We start from the raw sequence: 15,441 nt of genomic DNA, 5'->3' as shown, positions 1-15,441 counted from the left end.
ATGCCTGTTTCGACCCGAACGTGCAATTTGTGTAAAAGTCGTCGTTGCGGGCAGCAAACAAAACACAGTAAATCGTGACGTAATAAACAGAACCCCCGATGCAGAGTAGCATAAACGAGTCCTGTTTATTACGTCACAATTTACTGTGTTTTTTTTGCTGCCCGCAACGACGGCTTTTACACAAATTGCACGTTCGGGTCGAAACAGGACCTGAAAAATAGCTCTCAAAAGTACCCTATGTACTCATTTCATGACAGAAGCAATAGTCGTTTTTATTTCGTCACACCTTAGGCTACATATACCCAAAAAATGACGGAAATATCTTCGAGCATTCCACAACCTCTTTAACATTGGGCGCATTGTTCAAGCTGTGCACGTTGCTGCTTAGGTGAGCTGTTAGCCGACTCCCAAGTGTAATTAAGTGACCCTGATAATTAACAACCTCATTATTAGACTCAATCACTACTGCATATCTTGATTATTGTATAATAAATTACGATTACATTTGTGGTGCCGACATTCTTGTTGTCCAGGTATATTTGTTGTTGGTTTATCGTGCAATTAACAGAGGGTAATCACAATCATCATAATCGGCGGTATATTTCTTCCAAAACAGACCTGCTCCCTAAAGCCCTGTCCGCACTGGACTTTTTTTGGTAAAACTAACCGAGACTATAGGAACTTTTCCCATTTTAAGTCCAGTGCGGACAGCCTGGTACGTTTTCCTCTCAGTTACTTTTCCTGAGTCCAGCGGTTACGTCTACTGGCCAAATGCTGCCCAGGAAAATTGACCGGGTGCCCAGAAAAACTGACCAGGTCACTTTTTCCGAGACGATAAGTCCAGTGCGCCGCGGACAGCGCGAAAGGAAAGCGTTCATCCGGCCCTAGCGCGAGGTCATGCATACAGAGACCACACGAACCTGCACTTACAGTGGCGGAAAATTTTGTAGAAACACGCTGCGGTGTATCATCAAGTCCAAGTGGTAAAATGTCGTTATAAATATTTTTCAACGGAAAAATACATACACAGATTCTGAAAAAGAGATTACGTTCTGGGAATTAATTTGCAGAATTTATCTTTCTCCACCGACGTTTGTTTGGTATTTTCTACGATCCAAATTCGTCCTGTTCTACTGTAGTCATGCATAGTACATCATGGTCCGGTACCGTACCGTACGTACGTAGGCCGTAGTCACTGGTTCCGGTCCTACATCATAGCTTTGATTCTGTTAGCATGCGATGGGAACCAACGAATACCGATGGCACTGCTGCCGCAACATCGTACAGCGGCATGGCTTCGATGTCGTGCATCACAAATGCGTCAGAAATATAGGCTTTTTCGTCAAGATTTAGCGTGTCAAGATGAAATAATATCGTGTTAACGATTATGTTGTGCATGCAAATGGCGTGTGTAATATAACTGTGCGTATCGGCGGCTGAAAATGTGATCAGCATTTTTGTTTTCTGCGTACGGTGAGTCATTATACTGACACTGTGACAGCTCGGTTACTTCTCCCACGCAGTCTGGATAAAATTTCCCATGTCGAAAGTCCAAGTGCGGACAGTGGTCACATTTGACCATTTCTCATTTTACCATCGTCTCGGTAAAACCTTTAAAAAAAAAGTCCAGTGCGGACACGGCTTAAGCCTTGAGGTCGCTCTGAGTGGTCTCTCGTCTTGGGAAAGCTTGGGATTGGGAATATCAGCTTCACTGTAATAGGTGTCAGACTTGGTCCCAATGAACTTAGGTTTGGCCCGGGGAGATCCCCGCCACACTATTTATAGAGCCTATTTCAGGAGCGCGCGCTAGCCAGACCCATAGCCAACAATGCGCCGTCAGAGCCCTCTGGTGGTGGTTAGGAACCAAAGCAACAACAAAGCACTAAACAAACTGTCCGTTACCATTACGTTACTTGGTTCACAGCCATTCACAAATTATATTAGAGAATATCTGTATTTTGAAAATAATAGACTCACCCCATTCATAGCTCAGCAGCAACTTCTTGTACTGCAAGTGCTGAAAGGCAAAGTAGAATGTGAAATCACAGGCATCTACCTCCACAAAGGCTTTGAAGGAGCGGCGGAATTGCCAGTCCTCATGCTTAAGGTCGAGTTGCAGACAGCAGTCCAGACGGAGGCAGTTCTCAGTCAGGGAGCAGTAGGCCACTTTTGCCAGCTCTGAGGGGAACTCCGGCAACGTGAAGAACCGACACGCTGTACAAATCAGAACAAGATTTTAGAACTTTAATAAGTCTAATTTTGTCTTTGGCCATCATAGGGTCAATTTCAAAAAGGCTGCTAAGCATTACCATTTCTCTTGGTACCGAGAGGTTTTACACAAAGACTATTTAACAGTTACCTGGTACAACTGGTTTTATCAGAGACTTGCAGCAAATTTGCTCAGCACTTTAACTAGTTCGCGCTGGAGGCTGTTTATACAAGCAAAACATTTGCAGTATTCGGAACTGACTACTTATAAATACGCAGGGAGCGAGGCTGGAAATATCTGTCAGTGTGCAGGGCAAGAAATATGAGTGTGCTGCCCAAGAGTGATGGCTTCTATCCACCTGGCTTGAGGTCGAGTGAAAAGTAATCCCGCGCCTCGTTCCGTTCTTGTCAAAACAATCCTGGTGTTAACTGGTTAAGATCTATATTTCTGAGGATTACACCCCCCCCCTCTCAGCTCTAAAACAAAATATTTAATATTCACTCTATTCCCTTAGCCTTTATTTAAAGCTTCATACACAAACAGCATCGGGTGTTTAATAACAATTGATTTTATAAATTTCTGCATGATGCAAAATGCCAAACTACTTGGCTACTACATGTGCCTATTGTAGCGGCCGCAGCCATTTCCCATAGACACTTTCGTAACTGCCAGCTTTGCCACATGATTTGTATACAGCCTAGCTTCCTTAAGTTATTCTACTTACTTCTATCATCCTGCGACAGCCTGTCTTCCATCTCCATCCTCGTTCCTGTGGTTGCAAGTTGCCTCTCCTCCAGTGTGGCTATCAGCTGCACCTTACTCAAACTGGATGGCGTTGGGCATGGCTCTTTACCATCCAATAATTCCTTAAGAGGAATATATTAAGGGTATAATTGTTGTACAACTTGAAATAATAAACTGTTCATCTGAATTATTTAATCTAATGAAATTGATCAAAAACTAATGTTTTTTGTGTGGTTTATTTCATGATGAAGCTCCTAGACCAAAGAAACTAAAATAACAAGAGACTCTTGTTCTAGTTATTTCGTTTTAGTGGTCATACCATTACTTCAGATAGCTGTTTTGAGTCTTTATTTGGAAAGACATAATTTCTTCCTTTTGACACCCCCATGCATTTCTCTTTCAGAAGTACAATGCTATAACCATTGATATGCACATCAACATTACAGTGCATAGGTTAGTGTTGACACACGCACGATCCAGGGTACATTGCTTTCCTTGTGCGTTGGGTGGTTTCTAGCAGTGTACAACAAAAACATAGCAAGGTCATTGAGAACATCCGTCATCAAATGAACTTCTGGTATACGTCACGTGAATCTAATACCATGGTAATAACAATCATTAATAAATGCCTTGTAGATTATTAACAGCTTCTGATTGGTCGTGTCTCAATCACACGGGGATGTATTAAAATTTAATACAAAGACCGGCTTCCAGAACAAGGCAATCAATGGCCCCTGACTCAAGTGCACGTATGATATATACAAAACACCCCTGCTGTGTGTGGGTGGGAGTTTTTTAAGAGGAGTATTTCAAATGAGGAGTATTTCAAATGCCATGTTCATACAGCAGTACTAAGGATGTTTACAATGAAAGCATTATTTACTTTTTCTAAATCGACCATCTTTGTAATTCTGGACACAAGGAATATGTAAAGAAATTTCAGCTTCCTCCATCAGGTAAAAAAAATGAAGAAAAAAAATAGTTTTGCTATACAGCAGAAGTTCACACCCTGGATGTCAGTGGTCGTAATGCAATGAATACATCGTCCAGCACAGCCTGGGCCCGGCTAAGGTGGTATACAACAACATATATTAAAGAGACAGGGTACCATGCATTTATAAGCCAAAATATGGCCCCTGAATATGCACACAAAAAAGTCTGGAAATATCACCGCAAGAAATTCACAAAATTTGATCATTTTAAATGTTTAATTCGGTACAAGGTATTTATTAACAGCAGTCACCCCCAAACTGGATCCTCACACTGTTATTCCCTAATTATTGATGTCTGAGCTTACCTTGGGTATGCCCAGCGTTTCCAGGACATACTTCAATGCCTCCTCAGTGGCTACCTTCAGTAGCTCCTCACCCGTCTCCTTGAGTAGATTCTTCAAGGCAGCGCGAGAGAAATACTCCTCCAGGTCAACTAGAATCAGATAAGATTGTTTTGAACTACTGTCTATTTCAGCGTTTTAGCTTTCGGTTCTCGTTTTTGGACTTTTGTTATTTAAATTAACCCCTACTGTATTTTACTAAGTACTGGAAACAAGTCCGCCTAATTCCATCAATCACACTGCTTCCAATGCATGCTTTACTTTAGGCATCCAGGCCCGAGTCCATCACACTCCATCAACAGTAAGTCAAACAAGGCCTGCCAAACCAAGTCCACAAAAATCCACCAAAGTGGGGGGAAGAATTTTGATGGAGTTGGGGAGGTTAGGGTTAATGAGTTTTAGTTTTGGCACTGTCACTAGCTTGTACCTTGTTTTCCCTATTTTTAGTTAGTTTATGAGAAAAATTATGTAGGGATAGACACAGCTAGTTTTTAATATGAATCAATATAAATGAACATGTAACTTCTTCTCTTTGTGCAGAGTCAGTCCCTTCAATTTATTTTCAGCCTTTCAACAGGATTTTTGCTCAATCAAATTAGGTTTTGCCCTTCACCTACACTGTATACTCAGTGTGTTACCTCCCGAGTGAAAGTTGGAAAAAATCACTCGGGTGGGACTCGAACACACGACCTCCTGCTTTCTAGTGCAGATGTCTTACCACTCGACCACCAAGCTAACAGGATCAGTTGGCTGGTTCGAATTTGATGTACATAGCAGCGGGTAGGATTTTTGCTTGCATCATCAACAATCCGCATAACAATCTTTACATTATAACCATTATTCATAAATACCGGTACCTACAGTTTACCCATTCCCATTGGTAGGGAGCCTGTCACTTGGCCAGTCTTAAACAGATGATAAAGACATAGCTGTTAAGTCTTAAACACTTTTCCAGTGTAACATGAAATTTGGACTCCTATGGGATCTAGTGACTTTTACCCTTGTATTGGTTGAACGTTCACAATTCTCATGTAGGCATGCGCAATACTACTAGTGAGTCAGTATTTCATTGTTCTTTATTGAACGCTCTCACCACAGCTGCACCTGCGCATCATCGCGCAGTACGCGTGTCACGTGCGCCAATCTCCATAAAAGGAGATGTTTGCGTCGTACTTGCAAGCTGGACACTCCATTATATAGCTAGTGTTTCGAAAAACAGAAAGTAAACTTGTTGAACAAAATTGCTAGAAATTAAAAAATTTTGACTTGTTTTGACTTTTGGACCGAAAGGTTTTGATTTTTTGACCAAAAAGGTATTTATGAATTAGCCTCGGATAATTATCACCATTCCAGACTCCAACCAGTCTTAAACATAGTGTATAACACCTCCCAAACACACATTTATTCCCTTATTTTTACACACTTTTTAAGACAATTACAATGATGGTTTGAATGCATCAATACTGTTTTGTTTTAATTTTCCCTCCTGCTTACTGTTTGGCCATGTGATGGTTCCATTGGGATGACAGATAGGTAAAGGAATAGCAGATTCCTTCAACACCTTGATGAATTGCAAACAATCTGCATCACTAGTCGTTGGGCAGAAACCAACAGACATGCTAACCAGTAGCTGAGTCGGGTTCTTCTCAATGACGTACCTGTGAGAGAAGCCAGAATATAGACATGGTCAAAAATGTTCACCTGTGCATTGTCTTGTGAACTCTGTAAGCAGGAACTGGCTCAGAGGTTGCAAAGGGAGACTTGGCTGTGACCAATGGCAGAGACACTGGGACGGAGATGAGAGACAAAGATGCTATAGGTTTGTGCACATGCGGAATAAAATTAGTTGTACGTACTCTGCACCATATGTGCGCAAACCAGTATGGGATGTGGAGTGACCCTCAGAACCACATCCCCCTCCCCCCTCACTCCCCCCCGGAGCTCTTCAAAGTGGTCACAAAATACCATCTATTGATCATGCAAGAAGGCGATAGTATGTGTACTTCCTCTTTCTATACAGTTATACAAAGTTATACCAAGTTCTCAAATTCAAAAGATCTTCTTTCAGTCAGGTCTCAAATATCTTGTGCTTCTTGTAGACATTGTAAAATGAACCTTAATGCATATTGGCACTTTGATCACATCCTTCTTATATGAAATTCATGAGGCTTGGACATAAAAGTTTCCAAACAATATGGTATCCTTATACTGCAACAAAATGCAACAAAAGACAACAAAAGATATGGCAAAGAAACCTTTATAGGCTCACATGGGTGATATGGAAAATATTGTAACACCAGCAGCATTAAAAAAAAAAAAAAAAGGCCAAAGGGAAAATAATAATTTAAGGTTAAACGAAGAAATTGATTGGAGGAGGTTTTTAACCTATGTGTTAATGGCTTCTGACACATCTGACTAGTGCACCTTGAACAAAGACAATGACAAATTGGGGAATTACCAACATATGGCTAGAGAGCTCTGTTGATAGATTGCAGGAACGGTAATCCAGAGGGTGCAAGTTCAAATCCCGGACCGCTCCACATTATTTCTTTGTTCAACTTGACTACTTTCATATTACAAGTGAAAAAGGGTTACTACCTAAGATGCAGCTCCATATCATCAAAAAATGGAATGTCAAAGGGCACTGGCACGTCCCATTCTTTGTCTGGGGAGAAAATAACAGTGTTTGTTAATAACTCAACAGTGTTTGTTAATAACTCTCTCTCAAAGTGTTTGTAAATAACTAGCTTTCACAAAACAAGATTAATTCCAAAACCAGCAGTTTCATGTTTTCCTTAACCTTAAACACGTCTCATTTTTCGAATTTCTAATGTATAAAAATCAGTAGTTCATAATTTAAATTGAACAAAAGTAGTGGACTTACTAAATTCGGCATCCAGGATCTGAATGGTGTAGTTCCAAGAGTTGACCCCGAGTACAAACTGGAACTCGCAAGGATCAAAGCGCATGAATGCCTTGAAGGCCAGAGACACCATGAAGAGTTTGACGTTCATACAGCACTCCACGCCCAGGCAGCTTTCATCTATCTTACAGTAGACATTCTTGGGTAGGGAGACTTGTAGCAGGGGGCAGCCTAAAAAATAGGAACAATCACAGTTTTTCCATTACTAGGTTGAATTTGCAACAAACTGTCTTGTACAATACAAAGACACATCATTTATAAACACTGCATTAGCACCTGGCATAAAGAGTTTTCAAAGATGCTAAAAGATCCCATGCAGGTCAATCAACACAACAACAATCCTCAGGTCGTTTGTATCACTAGAGTTGTACATGAGAGTTGGATTGCTGATGGAAAATTGAAAGGGGAGGATCGAGGGCTTGACATTTTTCATAACAGAAATACAAATAGTACAGTATACACATAAAGTAGACAACATTTTACACCTATTACATCCATTTCTGAAATTTCACTGTTTATTCTAAATTATACACCCCGCATAACGCAGTGTAGGCCAGGGCACGCATACTTGTGTAACTAAGAAGTTTGACAAAGTGCCATCGGGGCTTCATCATTATGATTCATAGATACATGTACTAAGGGCCCGTTCATACCTGGGCAAAAAGCATACAAGTTCACAAATTTATGACATCATAGCAAGTGACTGCCTGCCGTTTGCAAATGTTGAATACAATTATAAGGTAATGAGAATCATTTAAATTTTGTGCAAATTTTTTTTATTTGTTTGAAACAACAAAATTGTCCGAAATCTTGAGTAGGGTACATCTCCCTCTCTTCAGTCCATGGCGCAATTCCACGCCAACAATCTTGATCCGCGGCTAATCTTGAATTGATGCAGCTGCAAGTCCCTCTCCAGTCCACTGCTTTTTATGTCGTTTTTCCATGATGTTGTTGGGCGACCTCTGCCGTCTCTTCCCATCGACCAACCCCTGGATTATTTCTTTATCAAATCCGCCACGTCGCATGACGTGGCCAAAGAAATGCATCTTCCACACAGCCATCTGTTTTCTCAGCATCAACTCGCTCCCTATGGTATCCAATACAAAGCGGTTTGTCCTCCTCTCCATCCACGACACTCGGAGAAAGCGTCTGTATGCACAGATCTCAAAGGCATCCACTCACTACGCTGGTCGGCCCTTGTCATGGCCCAGGACTCACAACCATTGGAAGCTAAAGCAAATGCTGTGGCACAGAGAAGTCAGACTTTGAGGTTGGTGCTGACACCCATGCTCTACCATATGGGGGCAACTTTTGTGTGTTCGTTCGTGCTATGGCCATGCGCGTCTTAATCTCCTTGGAGCTGCTGCCTGTGGTAGCAATCATCGATCCTAGATAGATGAACTCGACCACCTCGTCTATTTTTATGGCCATGGAGTGCAAAGTCAGACCAGTCTTGTCTATCCAGATCGATAACCATTATCTTTGTATTCTTGGTATTCACAGATAGGCTCCTTGGTGTACTGGAGCGTTCCACGTGGCTAAGCAAATCAATCAGATCTTCTCTGGTCATGGCCATCAGGGTCATGTCGTCGGCAAAGCCCAGGTTACTAATTCTCACACTGCCAACTATAACTCCCCCGCCGAACTCGGGCAGGGCTTCCCACATGATGTCTTCAGAATAGATGTTATATAGCTTGGGAAACAGGATGACAACTAACGAGGTGAAGTAATGGCTTGATGGATGCCATACATGTTGAGAAGACATAGAAAATGCTATTTTGTGGTCTCGTTAATGGTTTACAATGTACGTTGCCACTGCTTTCGATTAAAAAATAGGGAGTTTCATTTTATTAATAGCACCACAGGCACACTCTTTTTGAAAGCACATTCGATGATTTGTTTCTTCCGAACGACACCATATCAGGAGAAATGACCAGTCTTTTCTTCACTTTAAGCATGTTTTTTTTCTCATCATATCGTTAGGTTTGTGTCCGGACTATTACCAAATTTGTGCCCATTAACTCCCAATATATTTTGCTACAAATGTTTAGGACATAAAACTTGCTTTGCACCCTCAAGAGGTATGAAATAGGCTGAAGTAAAACACACATAGTCGACAAACAAACCTTAAGTACACAGACGAGCAACTTGTACTTACGATCTTCGGGTTGTTTGTATCGCTGGAGTAGAGTCTTTCTCTCTCCCTGTGAACTGAGACCGCGTTGCTGGAGCTCAATCCTCAACATATCATTGGACAAAGACTCCGGTAGAACGCACGGCTTGTCACTCACTAGTTTCTGCAGGTTTACAACAGAGAAAGATTTGGGAATTCCATGTTATACGTTGTGCTACTCTGTTAAATTCTTCAATGTACTTCCATTACAAGACAAGACATTTGATAATGAGAGGAAAATTAAGTAAATCTACATGTATGCTTAACAAGTTCTCATCGTGGAATTATGCAGGGTGTCCCCCCCCCCCCCCAAAAGGAAAGTAACCCACAACCAAAGTGATAATATGAATTATGTCTATCAATCAACAGGTGTTCTGTTTTGTTCATGTTTTCATAAAGTTAAATGTGCCTTGAACTTACATGGAGTTTTCTTTATGTCTTGACGTGCTCTTCATAGTTTACCCAAAACTGTCCCAAGAAGGTTTTCAAGTACCATTTCCAAGACAATGTTGCTCATTGGTACATGACCAGAGGAATATTGATGCATCCAAGACAACAATGAAAAGCTTACTGCCCCTAGCTAATTTATGATGACACCATAATAATGGTGAAGTTAACAGTTTACAATATTGGGTGTATTAGCAATGGGAAAATAATCAATTAGGCAAAAAAAGGCTCCGGTTTCTGGTCTACGCGAGTGTCGCCGTAGCCATGCACATCGGCAAAATTAAAACATATTTTCCAATGTAAGATGATGTCTCAAAACCCGCTAAACTCACTGGTTTGATTGGAATCCTGCTGCTGCACAAGTTTAACGTGTTTTAGATGGGGTTATGATTGAGTATAAGCTTTATGTGGCCTCTCTGTGCTCCCATATATTTTGCTCTAAATTTAGTCGGGCACCATTTGCAGACGGTGTTGTAATGTTGTAATTGTGCGTCTGGAAGCCAGAATGAGAGAGCGAAGGTCGTGTATCTTGAACATTAAAATGCTTTTTAATTAGCGCAATATGTAAGGGAGCAGACTAATGACGAGCCTGACAGCTCATGTACAATGTCGATGTCATTGTATGGTCGAGGTCCGACGTTACTGTTTTCTCTGATTTCTGTATTTGCCTATCCAAATTTAAAGTTCGAGTCGGTCAAGATCATACAAGGTAAGTGGGTGCAGCATTCTCAAGCCTTATGGCCTTACTGAGGTCACCTCAAGCTCCACTCTGAAGGATATTTTTGAGAGTTTTAAGGGGATAGAAGCGTCATCCGCACCAACAACTGACATTTGAAGAAAAAAAAAAGTTGGGAGAAAAAAAACAACGCGTTGCCGCACCACTTTTGGGGCAAGCTCCATACCAGAAACCAGATATTTTTTTGTTTGGCCTTAACCTTTTCAATGGTATTTGCATTACCTTTGTTACTAGTGTGTCAATATTAGAATTCAGGTACAAAAATACTTTTTAATGAAAAATACAAAATTTACATTTTGAACAGGTTCGCAGTGTCAGTGCATAAGAAAGTGCTCCGCTTTGCATTAGGGCCTATATCTGAAAATTATTTTTAAAAATTGTGAACCAATGAATCTTTTGTTACTCAACAATCCTCAAAGAATGAATGCTTTAGACCGGTGTACTCACAACAATGGTCTTGACAACTGTCAGTAAGTCATCTGCTGTTTTCTCCAGTCCAATCGTACGGGCAAATGCCAGAATGGAGCTAATCTTCAAGTTCCTCAGAGAGAAGTTCTTGAAAGGAGAGCCTGAGCCTATTTTTGGCTCTGGAAGGCCAAGTGTTTCCTGGGTCTGCTGTCTGTTGCCTTGAAAACAATTGTGAAGAGATTGTAAATAACAACAACAACAACAGAAAAAATCATGTATTCATCAAAACATAGATCTACTGGTATACAAAGGGAAATTATGAGATTCATGTTTTTCACACACAAATGAAGTGCTACACAATAGCATGCCGAGTCAATGGAGTACCAGTATGTAAATGATTTATACACATTTCCCTACAGGTCCTATATTAAAAGATCCTATGCTGTCTATCTGATGTCTGTGTGTCACGGTTTTTTGTAAAAGGCCTAGGGAGTGTTTGTGCAGGAGAAAAGGGGTTAATGGAAAGATAGCCAGTGTATGCAGGTCCAATTTCGCTGTCCAGTCACAGCCAGTCAAACCTGCTGGGAGCTCTGAACTGTTGAAAACAGTCACCTGATTGATTTTGACATCTTTGCACAGAATGTACGTCTGCAAAGGAGGGTTAATTATTCAGGCATGCAACTGGGACGTAGTAAAAAGGAGGAAATTCCAATCTTTACAAGACTTTTTACAGTGCTTTCAATATGTAATGGCATAAGTGTGAATCGAAACACAAGGAAAGTCGGTTGATGCAAGGAAAAGTTGAAAACCTGATTATTGTAAAGCACCTTGAAACAAGGAATACATAAACACATATAAATGGGACTTGAAGCTAGAAAGGACATAATTATTACAGAGGAGCAGCGCTAAACCAACTACCGCTATACCGAACATTCGGCTACATCGGACATATTGTTCTATTTGGCTCCCAATGTTTGTGTACAAAACGTGCCGAACATTGTTGTTGAAAAATGTAAACGGAATAGTGACAAGAAAAGTGGCTGTTCTTTCCCCACAGACATGACAGAATAGAAGGGGAAAAGCACCACTTGCTGTAGGTAGTAAGCTAAAAAACTGTGTAATTACAGAATTCAATAGTCGGCATGTGTTCAAAGTCATCTTTTAGTGACTACCAGGGCGTGCAGGGTGAAAAGTGAGTACCGGAGCACCAGCAACTTATAATCAATTTATCGAAAGATCACTATTATGAACAATGTTGGTTATAGCGGCTTTCCACTGTATAAATATAATATATACATATAGCATGACTTATTCACAAGCTGTTTTGTTTACCTGGTGATATTGCTTGATCAAGTGAAGATGTTCGCTGTGGTGGTCTCTTGCTAGGGTCAGGTCTATCGGTGGTTGTGTCAGGGGGAGGTTGGCGCTTTGGGCTGGTGTCATTTGTCTCTCCAGTCTTATTACCGCGTCCAAACAAAGAACCTTCCAACACTGTCTTTCCCTGTGAAACAAGATTCAAGTACAGGTTCTTATTATGCAGTCTTTCTTAGATGGTCGAAAATAAACAGGAACCCACATTCAAAGCCACCAAAACAATGAATGCTGGTTTTTCCATGGATTTCTGAACATGGATGTAAATAATACTCTGTCCAGATGGTGCAGTCACTAAATTTCCACAGATTCCCACTTCAGGTGGATTATAAGGCCACTCAGCAAGTTTCAGACTGTTATTATATGCGATGCGATCAAGCTGCATGAGACGTTTGTCGACCCTGGTCATTTTTGTTTTGCACATTTGAAAAAAGCACAATCTCAGCATTACTGCTGTGAAAACCACATGCTGATACCACCTTCAGTTCAACAATTATGGAAGTCAGAACACCAAGAGATGTGATAAAGTGGCCCTATTTTGGCCTGAATCACCAAATGAAAATTCCCTACAAACAACTCATTAATAGCTTGATCGCATCACATATGTTGACTTAGCTGCGTCGCAATGGCCTAAGTTATTTCAAAAGTTGCGCAACATCGACACTGCGCAACATTTCAGCTATGACAATTTCACAAAAGTTTCATATTGCGCAGTACGCGACTTGTACAACAAATTGCAGCTTTACTAGCGCAATTATTTTAGGTGGCATAAGTTGTGTCATAGCCACTAAAAATGACCTATTTTACCAGCAAATCGTGATCATCATGGTGCCAGTAATAGCAAAACATATCAAGGTTCATACACGACACTCAGAACTTTGTTTTTGAAGAAAATTAATTGCTATTTACTTGTTAGGCCAAAAAAAAAAATAAGTCGGTCTCTGGTCAGCGCGCGCGTCGATTTTAATCATGCGCGTCGATCTTTTTTTTTCCAAAATGTTCCGCGGTAGCTCCAACAGCGCCCTCTATTTCCGCACCTCCTCATTTTTTTTTTACCAAAGAGCACCAAGGAATGGGAAATTGCACCAAGGCAAATGATCGAAAGCACCAAGGCAAATTATGGAGGACACCAATGTACATGAGGACACCAAAAAAGCAAAATAGTACCCCACCTTGTCTGTACAATCCAAGCTTGAAGAAAAAAAAAAAAAAAAGGAAAAAAAAAAAAAAAAACCGCGTGGCCGCGTCAATTCCGGAACTTTGGTCTGACCAGAGACCGAATATTTTTTTTTTTTGGCCTTACAGAGCTTTTCGAGTTGCCGCATGATTCTGAAGGAAGTCGGACAAAAACCAACAAAATCGTACACAAACAGCCATCGTAAATGCTGTTATAATCCTCATCCAAATGTTTTTGATTATTTAACATGTTGCCCAGCTACGCCATGCTTCGTGAAATCGTTTGTAAGTTTATTGCCTTTATTGTGTTTATTGCGTAGCTGCGCAATAAATGTGTTGTGTAAGTCCTATGCAACGCAAAATTTACACACTGTTTTGTGAGATCAGCTGCAGGATGAACTCACATTTGGGATTAAAGGTCATAGTGTTATTATTGATTTATGTATTTAGCCCGGTTCATACTTCATGCGAAAGCGGAAGCGAACCCGAATCTGTGACGTCATAGCAAGTATTCACGCTGCGAATTCGCAAAAGTTGAACACAATTCAACTCGGGCGAATTTTGCAGCGAATGTTTCATGACGTCAAATTCACTTCGCATTCGCATGAAGTATGAAACGGCTTTTAGATTAGAGGGTTTCAATACTAGGACCTACCAGCCACACCAGCTTAAAATCATTACAGACTTGAGTCCATATTGGTAGCGTCAGGGGCCTCTTGGCAAGGTAGTTACTAGGGTCCACATAGCCCTCCTTAGCAGCTTCATCAGAAGCTGAAGGATCGTCATCCAGGACACTGTCTAGAATGGCTGCCAGGGGGTTAGGTTTAGAGTTCTTCATGGACATGTGGATGTAGTTGGGTGGTGTGCAGATTGAAGACCTGCCGACTGTACCCATGACGGTACCAGCTATCACCTTGTGGATGGACAGATTATAGACCAGAATGAACAGAGTACGGAGAGATCATACACAAAACGTGTTGTTAGTAACAATCATCAGTTTAATGTCGGATTAGTGAGATATTTGTAATTCTGAGGAACAACCACCATCCAGTGGTATATAACATTTTGGGGAACTAAGTTTTGTAACAGAAATACAGACTACAAACTTTGAAGTGCAAAAACTACTATTTCGCAAAAGAAAGTTGATTACATTTAGAATCCCACTTTTGTATTACTACAAGTGAATGAGCAGTCCAGATTCAGGTTGCTCAAATACATGGTATGTCTTAGTTAACACCCAAATTGTCCAGGAACATAGCGTTGGACAGGCAGAGGATGAAAAAATGCTGTAAATCCAGAGGCATTACCGTAAGTCCATTTTTCTGCAAATTGTTATGGACCAGAGAAACGCAACCAATACAAGCAGTCTGCAGATCGCACGTTGCCTTATTTCACGGTCAATCCCTGTATGCTTTGTGTTCTTTAAAAAGTCAAATTTTGTGCATTTTTAAACAATCTCAACCGACCCCTAGACCTTTAACCTCCAATTTCGGAAGAGTTGTCATGAACCTCACCCAAGGATGACTCCATCCAAATAACATTAAAATCTATCAAATCAAATTCTGTAGCCAAGGACACATTTGAAGCACATTTGAACAATGACCTCTTATGAAACCTACATGACCTTTGACCTAAGTAATCCGATGAAGAATGTGTCTTCCCACCCAAGGGTCACTGCAACCAAATTTCAGTCATACAGTCATGCAGTCATGAGGTCATACAGAGATACAGAATTTAGGACTGGTAAGTGTCCCCCAAAATTTTGCTTAGGCGACACAAAAATGAGTTTAAAAAGGGGGTTTGTATAATAGAACTACCAAAATAGGGAATGGTACAGGAGGAATCTTGGATAAAGGTTCACCTAAAAATGAAGCAAAATAGGCCAAACCATTGAATACGCCAGTTCGGTATTTCATTGACC

General features: G+C 40.8%; 1 protein-coding gene across 1 annotated transcript in view; it reads right to left on the bottom strand.

The window, feature by feature from the left end:
- Window positions 1-15,441, bottom strand: part of LOC119733272 — a 95,542-nt gene that overhangs the window by 33,133 nt on the left and 46,968 nt on the right. The window contains exons 21-30 of the mRNA XM_038206861.1: window positions 14,176-14,433; window positions 12,306-12,474; window positions 11,013-11,191; window positions 9,368-9,506; window positions 7,171-7,380; window positions 6,885-6,951; window positions 5,781-5,944; window positions 4,251-4,378; window positions 2,934-3,075; window positions 1,978-2,214 (exon numbers count right to left, since the gene is read on the bottom strand). Of these exons, the coding sequence (XP_038062789.1) occupies window positions 1,978-2,214; window positions 2,934-3,075; window positions 4,251-4,378; window positions 5,781-5,944; window positions 6,885-6,951; window positions 7,171-7,380; window positions 9,368-9,506; window positions 11,013-11,191; window positions 12,306-12,474; window positions 14,176-14,433 (1,693 nt within the window). The remainder of the gene's footprint in view (window positions 1-1,977; window positions 2,215-2,933; window positions 3,076-4,250; window positions 4,379-5,780; window positions 5,945-6,884; window positions 6,952-7,170; window positions 7,381-9,367; window positions 9,507-11,012; window positions 11,192-12,305; window positions 12,475-14,175; window positions 14,434-15,441) is intronic.

The sequence above is a fragment of the Patiria miniata genome, unplaced genomic scaffold, assembly GCF_015706575.1.
Source record: "Patiria miniata isolate m_02_andy unplaced genomic scaffold, ASM1570657v1 HiC_scaffold_1, whole genome shotgun sequence".
Classification (NCBI taxonomy): domain Eukaryota; kingdom Metazoa; phylum Echinodermata; class Asteroidea; order Valvatida; family Asterinidae; genus Patiria; species Patiria miniata.
This window is presented reverse-complemented; position numbering and strand designations above follow the sequence as displayed.